Source organism: Capsella rubella, unplaced genomic scaffold, assembly GCF_000375325.1.
Source record: "Capsella rubella cultivar Monte Gargano unplaced genomic scaffold, Caprub1_0 scaffold_1, whole genome shotgun sequence".
NCBI classification, from domain to species: Eukaryota; Viridiplantae; Streptophyta; class Magnoliopsida; order Brassicales; family Brassicaceae; genus Capsella; species Capsella rubella.
Window position 1 is genome coordinate 4,387,958 of NW_006238923.1, and position 18,564 is coordinate 4,406,521.

Sequence of the window (18,564 nt, forward strand, 5' to 3'; positions counted from 1 at the left end):
AAATAGAATGCTTCAAAACCGGTTTATTACACCGGAGCTGTTGACTCGGTTACAGCTGACTTACTAGTTACTGCTACCTACTACTATTACCGAGGGTTTTTAACTTTTCCTTAATCTATGTAGTTCAGTAATTTTTCTCTTATATCGGATATGTCTATCAGTCTTTGCATGCCATTAACTTTGATTTTAGCGCTCATATGAATTTATATGATAATCAACACCGAAAAGAAAATTGTAACCTTTCGTATGCATATATAAGCATATTCAAGTAGCATATGCGTATGCTGCTTCATGTTATATATACGCTAATTCTGCAGTCCGTATATGATTTATATAGCTTTAAAATTATAAAATTATGTAAAAATATTATTTAGACCTCGGTTCGGATATGTGGGAATTTTTTTTAATGTAAATGGTTAAAAGAAGCGGTACGAGTCAAACCGAGTGATTTTCCGGTACGAATGTTGGTTCACATTGGCAAAACTAGGAACTAGGAAACCACGAGTGCCTGCCGCCGTTGGAACCACCGGAGTATAGTGCTTTGACGAATTCGAGAGGTCTCTTCACCCGCTAATGTGTTTTTGTAACTTAAGGCAGAGTACATTCTGCTGTGAGAGCAGTGTGACTTATATATAATCTTCACTTCAACATCTCTAATTAATAATGTACAAGAAAACAGTTCCAAGAAGGAAAAAAAACAAGAAAGAAAGACAATCATGCACTGCTTCAACTAATAAACCCAAATACCTCTTAAACACTAGTTGGTAATGGTTGGCTTTAATCCCTCTTTACATGAGAGATCACATACATTCAAGATATCATATCCATAAACCTTTTGTCCAATCTACCATTCGATGACATATCCATAACCATCTTTGTAGTTAAAGCATCAGCAGCGAACCTACACCTCTTCATTTCTTCGATGAGTTCAGATGAAGTGACTACATCACTACCTCGGAGATGTCCTCGGATTAGCGTGTTGTATGTACGATCATTTGGCAAATACCCATCCTTCACCATTTTTCTGAACAACATGCCCGCTTCACCCAAGAAGCCATTCTTACATAGTCCTTCAATAAGTATATTGTACGTTCTGACATCTGGCTTCACTCCTTTGAGAGGGAGGCTACAGAACAAATCCCAAGCATCAGAGATCATACTTGCGTTACACATCCCCTGAATGATGATACCATAGATACCAATACCAAGATCTATCTTATTGTTCTGCATTTTTTCAAATATTTCCAGTGCTTTATTAAGTTTTCCTGATCGAAAAAACCCTTGGATAAGAGTGCCATAAGTGATTGTATCTGCAACCACTCCTCTCATAGACATTTTGCGTAAGAGTTCCAAACCATCGTAAACCCGTTTAGCCTTACAATATCCTTTTATAAGGATATTACATGTCACGATATCAGGATCACACCCTTTGCTAACCATCCTGTCTAGCATCTGGTTGGCCTCTTCAAGACGGTTATCCTTGCAAAACCCATCTATCAAAGAAGTGTATGTAATAATATTAGGAGCTATACCTCTTGTGATCATCTCCTTGTGCAGTTCTTCGGCCTCCAAAAGTTTTCCCTCTTTCACAAAACAATCAATCAATGTGTTGAATGTGACAACGTTGGGGGTGATGTTCCTAGTGATCATATCCCTGAGCAACTTCGCACCATCATTCCATCTACCGGCGTTACAAAAGCCTCCTATGAGTGTGGTGTAGGTAATACAATCTGCTTTGATCCCTTTCATCTCCATTTCATTGAAAAAGTTAAGTGCATCGTCGAGGCTCCCATCTTTGGATAGCCTATCAATGACGATATTGTAATGGAATACATCGAGCTTGATCTTTCTTTTTTCCATCTGTTTGAATAAATCCAAGGCGAAACCAGTGTTCCCGGACTTGCATATTCTGTTTATAATTGGTGCATATGTAACTCCATTGGGTTGACAGCCAATTTCCACCATTCGATCTATCAAAACAACAGCTTCAGACACTTTACCTTTGAGACAAAGACCATTGACCAAAGTGCTAAGCGTTATGAGATTGGGTGTATGTCCCATTTCTACCATTCGATCAACTAACCCCACTGCTTCAGAAACTCTGCCCTCGAGACATAATCCGTTGAGTAGAGTTGAAAATGTGACGATGCTAGGCTCATACCCAAGTTTCAGGATCTTTCCCAAAAGAGAAAAAGCAAAACCGAGTTTTCGGCGTCGGCAGAAGCAATTGATCATAATACTCAAAGTGTAGATGTTATGAGCAATCCCATTCAATTCCATTTGCTTGGAGAGCTGTAACACAAGATCGAACTGTTTTGTTCTGGCAACACCACTAAACAATCTACTGAAATCAATGACACTGGGAAGAGGACGAGACCGAAGCATGGATTGGAAGAGAGTAACAGCATCTTCTGCCTTAATATCTACAAGCCCACTTCTCAATCTTTCTTCATAAGACATTTTACCATCACTGAGAACAGAGAAGGCGCAAGAGAAGAACTCGTTTTGGGATATGAGATAAACAAGTTCTCGAAGTACCTGACTTAGGAAAACGAGGCCGAACCAGTCTGAAAGTGAAAGCTTTCCGATTTAGAGGAATCAATCTCCTCTGTGTCATCAACAACGCCATTTCTTCTTCAGATGAACCATTCGTTCCTTCTTCTCAGGGCACAAATTTGTCTTCTTCTCTGTGTAGATTCATCATTCATATGATATGTGCTTTTTTGCTTTTGATTTTAGTCGGGAAGGAGACAAAAGAAGTTCCGGTTTGATTGTCTTATTTCTTAACCGGTTCTTTTACATGTATTTCAATTTTCACGTGATCTATTTTATATATTTGTTGGTTCTATATGAAAACGATGCCGTTTGGACCAGTCTTCAACATCCAACGATATTACAAATTTGTTAATGTTGGACCATACCAGTACACCATCACGAATACTATGGTTTTTTTTTTTTTTTTTGTAAACCCACGTATACTATGGTTTATATTTCAAAGTTTAGTTGTGATAATTGGATAAGTATGAAAAAGAAACCTTCTAATTAAGCAGGAGTATTTGACACGATGGATTTTTATACAGTATGTACGCGTATATAATCATGTCGCCAAATCCAAAGTAATAACACAACAGAGAACCCAATGATTTTTTTTAACTAATAGACAGAACTGAGATATGTCCTAAAGGATAAATACGACAATGTTCACCTACATCATAAGAAGAAGCTTATATACACCTTTAGAGCACCTCTTTCAATCCCAACATTGCTCAAGAACCACGGATTGTTAACATATACCCTTCTGTTGTGGCTTTCAATGAAAGAGAAACTTCTGTTGTGAGTTTGCTTTCATGGCTGCAGTATTCCAACAGTTGACGTGCTTAAATAATATGGACTGGACTTACTTGATATCTGAAAACAGAACAAATCATAGCAACACAAGAAGATTGATATTTCAATGCTCTCCCATTCCAGTCCACAAAGGATTTTTTTTAGCACGTATATATAAAATCAAACATTCACGAAAGCATATCCAAAAAGCTTTTGTTCAATCTACCATCCGATAACATATCCATAACCATCTTTATAGTCGAAGCATCAGCAGCGAACCCGCTCCTCTTCATTTCTTCGATGAGTTCAGCTGACGTGATTCTGTCACTACCTCGGAGATGTGCTCGGATTAGAGTGTTGTATGTACAATCATCCGGCGCATGCCCATCCTCTTCCATTTTTCTAACCAATTTATTTGCTTCAGAGAGTGACCCCTTCTTACATAGTCCTCCAATCATTATGTTGTATGTCTTAACATCGGGCTTCACTCCTCTACGAGATAGACTACAGAATAAATCCCAAGCATAATCTACCTTACGATCATTGAACATCCCGTGAATGATGATGTTATAGATACCAATATCAAGGTCCATCTTACTCTTCTGTATTTTTTCAAAAAGTTCCAGTGCTTTTTCTAGCTCCCCATTGTCGCACAACCCATACAGCAAAATTTTGTAAGTCACGATATTAGGAGGAACACGATGAGAAACCATCTCCTGGAAGAGTTCTTTGGCAACCTCAAGTTTTCCCGATTGACAAAATCCTTGGATAAGACTGCTATAAGTGAATGTATTTGCAACCACTCCTCTCATAGACATTGTGCGGAAGATTTCAAAACCATCGTCGACCCGCTTAGCCTTACAATATCCATTTATGATGATATTAAACGTCACAATATCAGGATCACACTCTTTGCTAACCATCAGATCCAGCATCTGGTTTGCCTCGTCTAGGCGGTTCTCCTTGCAAAACCCATCTATCAAAGAATTATATGTAATAGTATCAGGAGATATACCTCTTTTGATCATCTCCTTGTACAATTCTTTGGCCTCTGGAAGCTTCCCTTCTTTCACAAAACTATCAATCAATGCATTAAATGTGAAAATGTCTGGGGTAATTTTCCTTGTGATCATATCCCTCATCAACTTCGCACCATCATCCCATCTACCAGCATTACAAAAGCCTCTGACGAGAGTGTTGTAGGTTACTACATTTGCTTTAATCCCTTTCATCTCCATTTCATTGAAAAGTTTGAGTGCATCGTCGAGGTTCTCGTCTTTGCAAAGACCATCGATGATGATATTGTATTTGGCTGCATTGCGCTTGATATTTCTTTCTTCCATCTTTCTGAGCAACTCAATGGCCAAGGCAGTTTTGCCGGACTTGCACAATACATTTAAAACCGGTCCATAGGTAACTCCATCGGGTTTACAACCATTTTCAACCATTTGATCTATCAAAACAATAGCTTCAGACACTTTACCTTTGAGACAAAGTCCATTGACCAGAGTGTTAAGCGTTATGAGATTGGGTGTATGTCCCATTTCTACCATTCGATCAACAAATCCCACAGCTTCAGAAACTCGTCCCTCGAGACATAATCCGTTAATCAAAGTTGAAAATGTGACAATGTTAGGCTCATACCCGAGTTTGAAGATCTTTCCCAAAACAGAAAAACCGTAACAGAGTTTACGAAGTCGACAGAAACAATTAATCACAATACTCAGAGTGTAGAGGTTATGCGAAATCCCATCCAATTCCATTTGTTTACAAAGATGTAACACGAGATCGAACTGTTTTGTTCTGGCAACACCACTAAACAATCTACTGAAATCAATGACACTGGGAAGAGGACGAGACCGAAGCATGTCTTGGAAGAGATCAACAGCATCATCAGCCTTAATATCAGCAATCCCACATCTCAATCTTTCTCTATAAGAGAGTTTATTATCACTGACACTAGAAAAGACTCGTCCACAGCAAGACAAGAAAAACGGAGTTCTTGGAGTACCTGTCTCTAGAAGAAGACGCTTCTGAACCAATCGAACCATCACCCAATTTAGAGTTTTGAAAACTAGAGTCGCGTCTTCGATTTTGTGCTTAATTGCTTGTTCGGCTTTCAAAGGCACCAACTTCACACACAAACAGCAAAAAAGGTTTAAGCTTTAATAACGATGCTTTAGTGTACCTTTAAAACTGGTGCTCTCTGCAATGAAAGTGAAAACTGAAAACGTTCCAAATCGCATTAGTCTTAAAAGCTAGAGCACCAGAAAATGAAATCCAAACACGTAAAAGAAGAAGAAGAAGAAGGACGCGATGGGAAAAAATAAAATCTTCAGATACGAGAATGCCGCAAAAACCGGTTAATTGCACCGTCCTGGATAAAACCGGTTGTCTCTAACCTTCTGTTTCAATCGGAATTGTTGACTCGGTTACAAAGACTAATTTTGTCATTAGCCTTATGATTTGGTTTGGTTATTACTTATTAGGATTGATTGGCCTAATTCCATTATTTAAAACAGTTTTAATTATTGACTTTTATTTGGACTAATGCTAAACCTAGCTAAAAGAAATTTATTTGGTTGCGGTGCCTGTGGAAGCCGAACAAGAGAATAATAAAATAGTGTTCATAGTTAACGAATTTGACTACACCAAATTGATGAGTAAATCAAACAATTAACCATAAAATTACATTACAAAGAAAAAAACACAATAGACATTTGTTGGAAGCAAACTAAATTTGCTTAGGATATTAGAGAAAAGACACTAAAAACAATGAGCTATTTTTGCCTAATTGCATCTAAATTAAACTAAATTTGCTTAAGTTATTAGAGAAAAGACACTAAAAACAGTGAGCTATTTTTGCCTAATTTCATCTAAATTACGGACAGTGTATATCTAACGTCACATAAACTTCCGATATTGTTGATCATATAACGCTTCTGTTCCCAAGTATAAAAGTGAAAGACTCTGTTGTCTTTGACATTTGGTTCCAAAGAAGCATCATACTATACTACTACTGAGAGGGGTTTCTAACTTCCTTGCAAAGCCAATATATTCGTCTAAGACCCGTTGAACATGTATCCTAATTTCACACTCTCTTTCCGGTACGTGGTTTAGCAGTTAATTATCATGTCCCTAGAGTTGGAATATGCATATATATATATCTGTTTTTCACCGCGATGTTATAGTTGATTATAAAATCAATGTATCATTATAAGAACAATATATATGATATATGTATAAAAGGTTTTCTTAATTTATGTAGTTCAGTCATTTTTCTCTTATATATCGGATATGTTTATGCATGCCATTAACTTTGTTTCTGGCGTTCATATAAATCTATTTTACAAAATTACACCGCAAAGAAAATTGAACCTTTTATATGCATATTCAATTAGCATATGCTATTATATAGACGTATATATATGCTAAGTCGCTAATTGTGCAGTCCATATATATGATATATATAGCTTAAAATTAAAAGTATGTTTCATATTTTTCAAAATATATATAAGATTATGCTTCATACTGATTACATAGCTTAAATATTTACGAGCTAGCTAGTAAGTTACTAAACAAGATAATTTATTCCCCCAAAAATAACTAATATATACGATATGTTACATACAGTATACCTATTGTATTTTTTTTCTCACTTATTATTTACAAGAATAACCCCAACCAAAAGCCAACACACTTTCGACAACCCCAAGTGAGAAAGTGAAAGAGAATAACAACTGTGCCTTCAGAAAATATTAGTGAAATAACCCTTTCATGATTCATCTCACATCATATTTTAACAATATTAGTCTCTCACTAAACCCTAGCTAACTAATTCAATTTATAATCCATCTTTACATATATATACTGTTTACTTTTCGATTCTATATATATGATATGATATGTGGCTGATGGTCACCACTCAACTCACAAATCCTACCTAATGGCCATCTTAACCCAAAACTTCTTCATCTTCTTTAATTAATCTGCCACCTTCGCACGTGTGAAAAAAAGTAAGTCCTCTTAGCTACGTGTGAAACCTTTTTATCTCGTTTGCTAGCTACTATACACTACCAAATAGTACGAACAACTCAATGTCTTCTGCCGGCTTAGCAAGCCGGAAAAAGGATCCGGTGTACAGAGGAATCAGGTGCCGAAGTGGGAAATGGGTTTCCGAGATTCGTGAGCCGAGGAAAACCACTAGAATCTGGCTTGGAACTTATCCCACGGCAGAGATGGCAGCCGCGGCCTACGACGTGGCTGCTATGGCTCTTAAAGGAAGAGAAGCCGTCTTGAACTTCCCGGAATCAGCCATGTCATACCCGGTTCCCGTATCAACATCTGCAGCGGATATACGAACCGCTGCGGCCGCTGCAGCATCAGTGAAGGGATGTACTGAGTACGGGGAGGAGGTGGAGAAAGAGTCAAAGAAGAAGAAGAAGAAGAAGACTAGTAGTAGTAGCTTGAAGTCGAGAGCGAGTGAATGCCACGTAGATAATGATGTGGCGTCTTCGTCGTGGTGTGGGACAGAGTTTATGGACGAAGACGAAGTCTTGAATATGCCTAACTTGCTGGCTAATATGGCGGAAGGGATGATGCTTGCACCACCGTCGTGGATGGATTCTCGGCCGTCCGATGACTCTCCGGAGAATTCAAATGATGAGGACTTGTGGGGCTATTGACCTGTTTTGTGTTGTCCACTTATTATATATGTAATCATATATATTGTTCTTTTATTTGTTTTTTTCTCATCATATCACTTATATGATGATAATATCAAATCATATGTTTTAATTATTTAAGGGTGTTTCTTGTATTGTTGAATTAGGGTTTGGGTTTTTCTGGAGTTTTAGGGTTATCTATTAGGGATTCATGATCAAGCCTTGTAGTTGATTTCTATATTACTCTTGCAGCTTCTTTATATTTGCACTTTCTTTGTTAAGAATAGTTCATGTTCTTAATTAAGTTTGTTTTTCGTTCCATAATATATATGAAGATGAGATTATGATCTGATACCTAGAGCCACTCGTTATTACATGGTTTACTACAAAAGTCTTTATTGACACATAAAAACATAAAAAGGGGGTTTTGAAATTAACAGTTAACAATTTGGCAAAGTTTTCCTGTTTGTCAATTAAAGAAGATCCAGTAATTAGTTAATATGATGAGTAAATATGATGTTTTTTGGATTTTCTCTTCTTTGATGAGAAGATTAATCATTTTATTGACGACGAGTCCACATTGTATCATTTCGGTGTGATTCTCCCAAAACTGACCGGATCAGCCGATCGGGTTTATCAAAAAAAAAAAAAAAGATTAATCATTTTTAATTAATATACTCCATAATCAAGTGTTTTGACTTTCTATATATCAATTCTTTACTATAAAGCATTGTTTTCTACATATACACACCATATCTATCTATCTATATATTAATTCGTCACATGTTCGTTCCTATTGCTAAGATATATATTCGGTAATCCATACAGCGATCTATATATATGCCACTTAATTCGTCTCGTAATGTATATATGTTATAATATGATTCCAAAAATCGATTGATTGATGCTTATTTACACAACGATACATGTATTATATTCATCTAGTGTCCCTTTTAAAAAGTTTTGATGTCCTGAGTTTCCTTTTTTAGATATGTTTTTTGTTATAAAGGTTGTGCCATATATGTATGGACATGAGTGCTGTTTTCTTACTTGGTCCTTTTTTGTCGTCTTCTTTCTTTGATTTTTTTTTTCCTTTGGTAATAATATAAAACTATGTTTTTATCTCTTTATCTTGTGACAATAACGAGTGATAAGTTTTGTATCAAAATCTTGGTCTTTAACCACATACTCCTTATGGTTTACAATTAAATGTCACAAATACAAAAAAAAAAATTGAACATTTTGTTGTACGTACTTCGTAAATTTTACTTAATAACATTATGTTGTGTTTACACGAATTACTTCACATGACTTATTGAAAATTTTGCATTAATATTATAATTCAGGATTTAACGCAAACTGGTGCAAATGGTATTAACACAAAGAAACATATTTACCCTCACACCAAAACAAAAAGAAACAAATTTACCAAAACTATTTTACCTGTAACGGACAAAGAGGGGTTAATTAGAGAGGTGACCATGTGGCTTTTCTTTAATCATATCCGTCACTAAGTTTTATAGAGAGAGGCAGAAAGCTTTAGCTTTACAACTTTATAATATTCTATCAAGAAATAATACAATATATATAGTAGTATTGTTATGAAATTTTTAATGGGTTTCTATTCTTCACAAATGGTAAAGGTATGGGTCAGACCAAAGAAATTTGCCTTTTGTTTAAAAATAATTATTAATAAGAAAACATTTTCCTCTTATTTATTTTTGCCAACTAGGTTTGTCTCTTCCGACTAAAAAACATCTGCATTGTGTGTGTGTGTGTTTTTTTTTTAATTCTTTCGACAGCTCTTTACCACGTGTCACTATCTTCTCGGATTTCCTTGACCTAAATCCTTTATTTTGTTTTGTTTATATCAAACTGTCTTTTGTGGCTACAACAAATATCTTCGATCGGTGTCTTAAGTACCATATACAAACTATAAAACATGTATCAAGCTGGAAAAAAAAAACCCAACACATTTCTTCAGATATACCTACGATTGACGAGATGTCGACATAACTACAAACAACTACGTCCTGGTTATTGGCGTTTAGGCTTCAGAGTTTCACATGGCTCGATCGTGTTAGTAATATTGGATTGGTGTAGAAGATGACATTTCAGGACGTAACGTTCGTCCGCTCGTGTTTAGTGGCTTTCTATCAACATCTATCAATTCATACCAAATTGTGGATTCCATATTTGTCCTATAAAATATTGGGTTGTTATATTAAAAATTTTGAAAGATTTGTAGTATAATTACTATGTTATCTTGTACATATTAATCATTTCTCAGTTTCGTATGATAGTAATTAGTGAAAACTATATATCATAAAATGAAATTTTGGTTATCTCTTATGCCTTATGTAACCTAAGTTTTCTTTCGTTACTGAGCTCTTCTTGTAATGTTTTTCTCTTTTGTGTTCCAATTTAAAACAACACACTGTCATTTTGAAGCAAGTAAAGATTATTTGATATCAATATATATATATAGCCATATAGGTTAAAAATTTGATACATGTATCAAATTTACTCGTGAAAATTTGCAGTTAAGATCAACAGCCTAATCAAAACCAGTTATTTTATCCGTTAATGTTTGTTTTTCTTTATTTAACCAGCTGTTGATTTATATCGAACAATATATACAGTATTAAGATTGGTTTCGGACAGATCTTTAAATTCGCTTTGATGAGATAGTGGTCCACAGCAGATTTGTCTCCCTACGTGTTTTTAATGACACCCTTCCCTCTTTGGTATGTTTACTCACACTCACACACTCACACAATCATTAATCATTCTTTTAATCTTAATTAATTCCCATTAATGGCTGTTTTGTTATGATCATTATACAATTAAGTATAATACACCACTACTCTCACTTTAGCAGAAATACTTTTCTTTTGATAATTGGAGTGAGTTAATTAGCAATTGTATGATTTTTATTTTTGAAAGCTTGTTCTGTATATAGTACTTTTGATTCCAATCGTTCGGCACTAACTACACTTTGTTCGGTTATAGGTTTACTACAAATCATGTGTTCTTTCTTTTGGTGTGCAACATAATGTGTTGTAATGTCATCATTCGAAATTTCGAATCATAGCTAGTAAAGGCTAGTGGTTGATGGGAGAGAAGCACACAGCAACATTTGTTTGGGGACTTGGGTGTGATTTTTTGTTTCCGTCAAGATTTAGAGACAAGTATATAATAATGGTTTCCTTCGTCGTTGGGTAAACCCTGAATCGAACCTAAGAATGACTGGACAGCTATCCATGTGGAGAACACTGGACGATAAATAAAGTCGCCACTGATTTAGAATTTGTAGTTAAGAAATTTATATTTTTAACACTTTAAAAAACATATTTAAGAAAAGTGCATTCTACTCACTGTAGTTTGATCAATCATGGGCTTCTACATCCTATTTTTTTCAGTTGTCATTATTTCGTATTTCAACATGTACATCTGTAATTTTCTTTTCGTGTTTTTTTCTCTTTCAAAAATTATATATAATAATATTGTCTCCAAAGTGTGAATTGTTATGAAAATATAACTGATTAAAATATTTTACAATCCATTATGAACTTTTAGATATTTACCTGAAATATTGGTTTAATAATCCTGATTGGCAACTTGTTAAAGAAAAACTGAAAGATTACATTTTGCCGACAAAGTAGAAATATATAACTACGACATTAGTAACATGGAGTTTGGATATAAACACAGTTTCTTTCATCCACTAATTTAAATCAAATGTCTTTGATACTAAATTGTACAAAAAAAAATATAGATAAGAGTTTTGCAATTGGAAGACCAGAAAGGTCCAAAACGATAGCTATTGCTCTTTCAAGCTTATATCATCTTGAAAGAAAATACTAAGTACAATATTTGCTTAGAAAGCTGCCGTCTTGTGTACGTTAAATAAGTACCTTATATAAACATTTTCTTTCAACCGTCTTCTGCTTTATTTTTGGGCGTCTTTTAATGGAAAAAAAAGCTGCCGTCAATTGAGAAAAATTATTTTGCAAACTCTTGTGATTTGTTTTGTTAGTGGGGGACTTTGGTGAATTAAGTAATATTCCTTTATTTACTACAACGTAAAGAAAAAGGAACAAAAAAAACATCAAAAGTTCAAAACGTAAACAATACTTTTTCACATTTGTAATTTACAATTACATATTTATATTTATTGTATAATCTATTTGCAAATAAAAAAAAATAATCGGTATTAAAAAATCAGAGAAAACAAGAACCGTATCGGTTTATGGTAATGATGATACTGATGATGATGAAGAAGAAGCAGCTGGCAAGCGCGGGAAACCTACTTACCGTTAAGACTTAAGAGAGAAAGAAGAAGACAGAGTGAGAACGGTTTATTCTACTTTGCGTGGTTTCGGTCTGGAGGGTTTTGTAGGAACAACGTAACTGAGGAGAATCAATCCAACAGGTAGGATTGTTCCAATGTAATATACGCTCCCATAGGCTGTGAGTGTTTCGTGCAAGCTTAACACCTGATCAGATATTGCAATTAACAAAACAATGGTTTTTTTTTGTTTTTTAACGTTCAAAAGGGCGTTAAAGAGTGATAGATCAATGTGAAGGGAGAGAAATGAGTTTGTAATTACCATGAAACCGACGGCTGAGTAGTTGAGAACCAAAACGGTGTAAAGGAAGTTTATGAAGACCATGACTTTTCTCAGCATTGCCATTTTCAGACTGATGGCTTGTTGCCACCGGTAAATAACTGCAACGAAAACAGAGTTAGATCAACAAGAAGATAAGATGCCGTTAGCAAAAGAGTGGAACAATGAAAATTGTATTTCACCCCGTGAGCCGGCAATCATCAGAGCTGACTGAACAAAGAACATCATGTAACCAGGATAGAGTCCCTGCAAATTGCATCGGATGCAGTTAGTTAGTTTCCTATGGGGGAAAATATCAGATTTTTATATTCATCCATCATTGGAAGCAACTGAAAACAGACTAACTACAAGATATGTAGGACTTTCCAGCTTAGAATTGAATAGATGAAGAATAAAGAACTCACATGCCAAACCGCACTGACAGTTTGTGTAGCTAGTAACTGGAAGAAACCCGCTTTCTTCCCATTCTGCACAAGTCTCTCATACACATCTGCATTGTAAACACCATGTATAAGTGGATAGTCTCTTACAATGACTAAGTTCACAGAAACAATCGTCTATCATCAGAAGACTACTTACAGTGACGGAGCCAAGTGCTAACTTGTATGTTCCATACTAGCGGAATCTGAACGGCACTCTTAGCTAGTTCCACACCGAGGATGTCTACATTCTTGGCACGGTCCCATTTGGGCTTTGGTGAAGCATCATCAGTCCAGCCACTGAAACCCAAACCAGAGATGATAATTGAAGCCTCTGATATTGACCAGATGAAGTAGTACTTCCAACGAGCAGTAAACCCCGCCATGTACTGGTAACTAAATTTTCTCAAGAATCCCCATTCTTGGTACACGGGTTCAGTGAACCGAGTTAACGGGTATTGAGGTACTAAATAGAGATACAGAGCCATGCAGATCGCAGCTTGCAAAATAGCTCTGATTGTAGCTCCAAAAGGTGAAGGCTGCTTTCTTTTATCTGAAGTATCCCAAATCTGGAAAGTACCAAAGTTTACAAATTTACAGCCTAGTCTATAACAAGTCACTGTTTTATTGATAAAAAGTTAAACACAAAGAAGAAGAAGAAGAAGCTTACCCCTTTCCCTTCAGTCCATTCGAGATAATCTTTCATTTCATAAACGGGACCAGCAAAATGGCTACCGCAACAGAGGCAGTAACCAAAATACTCAATCAAAGAAGGCATCTGAATCAATCGGTTTTTCTTCTGAGCTTCACTTAGACCCTCCTCCTTCAACATCCCATCATTGTAATTCATCGCACAAGAGATAACTTTCAACGTTAACACCATTAACGCGCCTAATACATTCCAAAAAAGAAGAACCAGTTCAAGAAGCTAACTACAATTACTACTCAGACCAAATTCCATCACTAAGTCGTAAAAACAAGAGCATCCAAAGCAAAAGGACGAAACTTTCATCTCAATCACTTTCAGAAACATAAACCCATTTACGAGAATGTAACAAAGGGATTAATAAAAATTCACCAACTACTTCATCAGTGAAATAAGATGAGGAGATTAAGAGTTACCAGTAGAGTCGATTCCTCCTTCTTTCCAAGCATCACCACTCATGTAAAACACATGACTACACAAATCACCAAATTTGCACCATAATTAAATCAGGCTTTTGTTCAAAATTCAGCATTGGTTCAGAGCATAAGAACAAAAAGAGTTGAGATTTCTAGTACCAGCCAATAAGATAAGCGAAACCGAGGAAGAAAGTGATGATTCCACACTTGGGTCTATAAATCGCCATTGAAGCATAACCGATCGTCATCGGAACAAGGAAGTGGAGGTTGGAGGAGAATCCAAACGAGAGGTAAGAGAGTAAAGCACCTGAAGCAGCAGCATACAAGTGTTTACCGAGTCTACTCGGAACGATTCGCCAAGCGAAGGATACAGGGATCGTGGCCACGAAACAGAGGAGGAAACGGAGGACGGCGACCGAAACTCCGATCGAAGCAGCCATGGAACTCATATCCATCAACTCCATGGTTTTAACTCGGACTGAGTCACAACGTTCCGAGTTTATCCGGGAAGCGGAAGAGAAACTCTGATCTCGCCGAGGCTATGGATCGGTCGTGTCGTGTCGTGAGGTTGTTCGCTTCTTAACGAAAGGTATCAAATTCACTAATAATAAACCGGTCGGTACAATTTTAAACCCAATGAAATTGAAAACCATCGGTTTAATATAAAAACCCTAATTTCCTTTTTTTTTCTCATCTTACGGTCTCTCGTTAACACTTCTATCATCGTCGTCCTCTTTAGCCGTCGTTTGCTTGATTCTTCAGGTTCCTCTGTTCGAGTAAGTTTTATAGTTTTTGGTGTTCATACTCTGTTTCGATTTCTGTATGTAACTCTGTTTATGATTGAAAGTTTTATCTTTGCATCTTTCTAGTTTCAATGTTCGTATTGATGTTAAGGAACTAGATGTGTAATACGATTTTGTTTCTGTGTTGTGGGTTCAGTTTGTTTCTTAGGGAATGCTAAAAAGTCGTGCTCTTTATTGATTAGGTTCACGTTTAGTAAACATGAAGGGAGCTGGTAAGTCTGAAGCGAGCTCGAGTAGGATAGTTTTTGAGGACAGTGAAGAAGACCTCTCGTGTTCATCTGTGTCTTCTTCAGATGAGGTTAGTGAACTTAATAAGAGTATTGGATGAAACTTTAAGACGTTCTTGTTTGTTGATTTTGAATTTTGAGTTATATCTTTTGTTTTGAATGGGGACTTAGGAAGAAGAAACAGAGAAAGAGTTAACATTTGAGGAAATTCATAGATTGCGAGCTGATGGGTCTAAGGCAGTTGCCAGGAAACCTAATCAAGTGAAGAAAACGGGTCGTGCAAACAAAAACAGGTACGTACATTGTTTCCTTTGTTCTTGTTTTTTTCTTTCTCTTTGTCTTTGTTGGTTATATTTTTGTTAATCTTGGGTGTTTCATTTGTGATGTAAAGACCAGTGGAGTTGAGTTCTAAAAAACCTGTGAGTCGTTATAGAGAAGTAGTTCATGTTCCAAAGAAGGTAATAACTTTGAGCGTGGAGAAGTTTTTGAATCTCTTTTTCTCGTTATTTCATTCTCTACAAGTGTTTGATCTTGGGGGTGTAGAATTGTTGAGTGTTTGTTAAAGGAGTTTCTTTGTTTGCATTCAGGAGCCTCGCGATCCTCGCTTTGTTTCGTTGGGTGGACAAGTTGACCTTGAGGGGTATCTTTTCTCTTATCAACATGAAAATTAGTTATCATATGCTTGTTGTTCTTGTTTGAGTGAACATAAGTTCTGTATCTTTTGTAGGTTCAAGAAGCGATACAATTTCTTCTTTGAGGATAAACTTCCTGTAGAAAGAGAGGTATTTTGATTGATTGACTTGTTATTGCTGAAAGAAGCTCTTGCAATTATCTGCGAGGTTCTGATATTTCATACGGAAGCTTTTTGTTTGATATTCCGGGGTTCTTAAAACAGGAATTGAAAAAGCAGTTAAAGAAAGCAAAGAATCCAGAAGAGGTCAACCGATTGAAGAATGAGTTAACTTATGTTGTGAGTGATCCTTTCTTTGCCTTCCCTGTTATCTAAAGTCTGTTAAAACTTTCTGATCATTACTTTGTTTCCTCACTTTTTTTTGTCTGTTGTATATCTCAGGAGAAGATGTTGAAATATGAACCATCAACGAAGAACAAGGGAGCAGCAATACTAACAGAACACAAGAAGAGAGAACGAGAAGCTGCAAAAGAAGGGAAAAAGCCTTACTATCTCAAAAAATGTATGTCCGGATTTTTTCACTCAAAAAGTCCCATGATTAGGTTGAACATAATAGTTTTGAGTTTCTATTTGCCAACAGTTTACTGAATTGTTTTCTTTCTTCTTTTGCAGCGGAAATCCGAAAGCAAGCTCTCATCGAAAAGTACAACACTCTCAAGGTATGTAGAACAGTTTTGACTTCAGAGTTTTAAAGCATTCGTATTAAAACGGGATCACTGAATCAGTTTTTGCTTTTGGTACAATCCAGGAATCTGGGAAGCTTACATCGTATCTTGACAAACGGAGGAAGAAGAATGCAACTAAGGATCATAGGTTCATGCCCTACCGTCGAACAGAGGAATAGAGGCAGTTTTGCTTTCAGACCGATCTCTTACAACAGCCCAGGACAATTTTGGTTGTGGTCTTTGCAATGACTTTATGCTTGAGAATTCAAAGACAAATGCAGTATCACCTTTTGTTTTGTTTATTTTTTGAATTGAATTCCAAATCCAGTACCAGTACAAAGGCCTCTTAGTTTACTGTTGGTTCTGTGAAGACACGAGACTCTAGACCTTTCAAAAGGTTCAAATCTGATTTACTCTTCTTGTGGTACTTTATTTCCCTCAATTATGATAGTCACCATAGAGTTTTAGTATGTACATCGAATACTTTTTTTAAACTAGCACATCCTATATTATTCAAAAATGAATTGAAAAAAAAAAAAAATCTAATGAAAGTTAAAGTTACTGATGGTGATGTGAATGAAAAAGCTATTTCAAAAAACTCTTTTATTATAAACAATGTTGAGAATTTGGATTAAGGGATTTTAATAGATTTTCTTAGTTGACAATATAGAAATCTGAAAAATCTCATGGTTTTAAATGTGTGATTTGGAAGAATTTTATAATACAGAGCTTCCAAAATCATAATAAAACTCAAATCTCTTAAAATATATGATGAAAAATACACTTCCTTTAGTTACCAAGTTCTCACTGTCACAAATAATTTCTTGCTGATTATGAAAATGTTTAAATGTAACAAAAAATTACACAATCCCATATAAATAAACCTTAGTGATACAAAAACAAACAATCACAATTAACAAACACTTTCCATCAAAAGTATTTGAAATATTCTCCGGACAAAAAAGGAAAGAAAATGGAGAACAAGAGAAGGGTTATGTTAGTGGTGATGATGTTGGTGATGGGGAACATGTTGATTGAGACAGAGGCTGCAATGTCTTTTAAAGTATGTTACGGAGGCTGTCTTCTTGCGTGTGGTATTTTAGCGCCCAATATCAAAAAACTCTTCTGTCCTTTTATGTGTATTAAGGATTGTAGACGTCGTCCACTTTCTATTGAGGCAAATCTCAAAGAAATGAACCAGGCTGATTATTTCTGTAACCTCGGTTGTGCTACTGATCGTTGTGGTTCATCCTCCTCAATCGAAGATAAGGGTAAGCTTTTTTTTTATTTTTTCTTTCTTTTTTCACTTCTTGTATAAAGATAAATCATATACATATACAGTTTAATCTTCTCTTGTGACTCTAATTAAGGATATTTTGTGAAATTCTTATGAGTTGTTTTGTTTTATATATTTGGCAGATCATGTGGACAAAGTATCAGTATGCGTGGATTCATGTTCAGATATGTGCTCCCACAAGAACTAATTAAAGCCGTTATTTTAGTGTCTAAGAGATTTATAAACCAGTAATTTACGTAACGATTAAATATATTCTCCAAAATCCAAATGAGATTTTTTTTTTTTTTTTCCTGAGTTGATCATATATGCTTTGTGTTATGAGCATGCCGATTAATAAAATAATCCACATCCAAAATAAAGAGACTTTAAATAACTAAGAAAAGGATTTTTTAATAATAAGAATTATGTGTACAATTGACCAACGTCTATTTCATGCATGCATTTGATTGTTGTGTTCAACAAATATACGATCGCACATTTATTTAATACACACATAAAAATAAATAAAAAGTAAAACACATTCATATACGTACAAATATGTACTGTACATACTAACATATATGCTTTAATTAACGTATACTCGATCATCATTATTGTAGAGAGATCTCCAAATCCTAAACGAAAGGAATTTAGAAATGATTTCCCACAATGTCGTCATATTACACAGAGATTACAGCCTAATTTCTGGCTCACTAACTATATATGGAAATGTTTACTA

At 35.5% G+C, this 18,564-nt stretch overlaps 5 protein-coding genes and 1 pseudogene across 6 annotated transcripts; 3 read left to right on the top strand and 3 right to left on the bottom strand.

Moving 5' to 3' along the window:
• Nucleotides 1-626: 626 nt before the first annotated feature.
• LOC17899770 lies at nucleotides 627-2,684 on the bottom strand (annotated as a pseudogene).
• A 759-nt stretch (nucleotides 2,685-3,443) lies between these two features.
• On the bottom strand, nucleotides 3,444-5,617 carry LOC17898285 (pentatricopeptide repeat-containing protein At1g12300, mitochondrial). Of its 2 annotated transcripts, XM_023777379.1 has the most exons (2): nucleotides 5,339-5,616; nucleotides 3,444-5,259 (listed from the first exon to the last, which is right to left on the bottom strand). In XM_023777379.1, the coding sequence occupies exon 2, from the start codon at nucleotides 5,193-5,195 to the stop codon at nucleotides 3,516-3,518; it is 1,680 nt and encodes a 559-aa protein (XP_023633147.1). In that variant the 5' UTR covers nucleotides 5,196-5,259; nucleotides 5,339-5,616; the 3' UTR covers nucleotides 3,444-3,515. The 2 variants fall into 2 exon arrangements, with proteins under 2 accessions (XP_023633147.1, XP_006303621.1); XM_006303559.2 differs by having other exon boundaries at nucleotides 3,444-5,617.
• Nucleotides 5,618-7,363: 1,746 nt separating this feature from the next.
• LOC17897026 (ethylene-responsive transcription factor ERF027) lies at nucleotides 7,364-8,135 on the top strand. Its single transcript, XM_023777380.1, has one exon. The coding sequence runs from the start codon at nucleotides 7,425-7,427 to the stop codon at nucleotides 8,010-8,012; it is 588 nt and encodes a 195-aa protein (XP_023633148.1). The 5' UTR covers nucleotides 7,364-7,424; the 3' UTR covers nucleotides 8,013-8,135.
• Nucleotides 8,136-12,045: 3,910 nt separating this feature from the next.
• Nucleotides 12,046-14,726, bottom strand: LOC17898700 (lysophospholipid acyltransferase 1). Its single transcript, XM_006307374.2, has 8 exons — nucleotides 14,323-14,726; nucleotides 14,164-14,219; nucleotides 13,712-13,932; nucleotides 13,202-13,610; nucleotides 13,027-13,112; nucleotides 12,805-12,868; nucleotides 12,605-12,723; nucleotides 12,046-12,490 (listed from the first exon to the last, which is right to left on the bottom strand). The coding sequence occupies exons 1-8, from the start codon at nucleotides 14,625-14,627 to the stop codon at nucleotides 12,353-12,355; spliced, it is 1,398 nt and encodes a 465-aa protein (XP_006307436.1). The 5' UTR covers nucleotides 14,628-14,726; the 3' UTR covers nucleotides 12,046-12,352.
• A 135-nt stretch (nucleotides 14,727-14,861) lies between these two features.
• LOC17900514 (rRNA biogenesis protein rrp36) lies at nucleotides 14,862-17,010 on the top strand. The gene is made up of 10 exons (XM_006303250.2): nucleotides 14,862-14,939; nucleotides 15,149-15,264; nucleotides 15,365-15,486; nucleotides 15,585-15,651; nucleotides 15,781-15,833; nucleotides 15,921-15,975; nucleotides 16,089-16,163; nucleotides 16,266-16,386; nucleotides 16,497-16,543; nucleotides 16,633-17,010. The coding sequence occupies exons 2-10, from the start codon at nucleotides 15,166-15,168 to the stop codon at nucleotides 16,726-16,728; spliced, it is 735 nt and encodes a 244-aa protein (XP_006303312.1). The 5' UTR covers nucleotides 14,862-14,939; nucleotides 15,149-15,165; the 3' UTR covers nucleotides 16,729-17,010.
• A 468-nt stretch (nucleotides 17,011-17,478) lies between these two features.
• On the top strand, nucleotides 17,479-18,201 carry LOC17897936 (thionin-like protein 1). The gene is made up of 2 exons (XM_023776825.1): nucleotides 17,479-17,820; nucleotides 17,969-18,201. Exons 1-2 carry the CDS (start codon nucleotides 17,523-17,525, stop codon nucleotides 18,031-18,033), a joined length of 363 nt encoding a protein of 120 aa, XP_023632593.1. The 5' UTR covers nucleotides 17,479-17,522; the 3' UTR covers nucleotides 18,034-18,201.
• Nucleotides 18,202-18,564: the final 363 nt, after the last annotated feature.

Excerpts from the sequence above, each read along its gene's own strand:
- LOC17898285 (XM_006303559.2), bottom strand. The coding sequence starts at position 5,378 with ATGGTTCGATTGGTTCAGAAGCGTCTTCTTCTAGAGACAGGTACTCCA.
- LOC17897026 (XM_023777380.1), top strand. The coding sequence starts at position 7,425 with ATGTCTTCTGCCGGCTTAGCAAGCCGGAAAAAGGATCCGGTGTACAGA.
- LOC17898700 (XM_006307374.2), bottom strand. The coding sequence starts at position 14,627 with ATGGAGTTGATGGATATGAGTTCCATGGCTGCTTCGATCGGAGTTTCG. Across the intron at positions 12,724-12,804 it reads GATGATTGCCGGCTCACGGG|TTATTTACCGGTGGCAACAA; the intron begins GTGAAATACAAT and ends TTTTCGTTGCAG. Across the intron at positions 12,491-12,604 it reads ACTCAGCCGTCGGTTTCATG|GTGTTAAGCTTGCACGAAAC; the intron begins GTAATTACAAAC and ends ATATCTGATCAG.
- LOC17900514 (XM_006303250.2), top strand. The coding sequence starts at position 15,166 with ATGAAGGGAGCTGGTAAGTCTGAAGCGAGCTCGAGTAGGATAGTTTTT. Across the intron at positions 15,976-16,088 it reads AACTTCCTGTAGAAAGAGAG|GAATTGAAAAAGCAGTTAAA; the intron begins GTATTTTGATTG and ends TTCTTAAAACAG. Across the intron at positions 16,544-16,632 it reads AAAAGTACAACACTCTCAAG|GAATCTGGGAAGCTTACATC; the intron begins GTATGTAGAACA and ends GGTACAATCCAG.
- LOC17897936 (XM_023776825.1), top strand. The coding sequence starts at position 17,523 with ATGGAGAACAAGAGAAGGGTTATGTTAGTGGTGATGATGTTGGTGATG. Across the intron at positions 17,821-17,968 it reads CTCCTCAATCGAAGATAAGG|ATCATGTGGACAAAGTATCA; the intron begins GTAAGCTTTTTT and ends TATATTTGGCAG.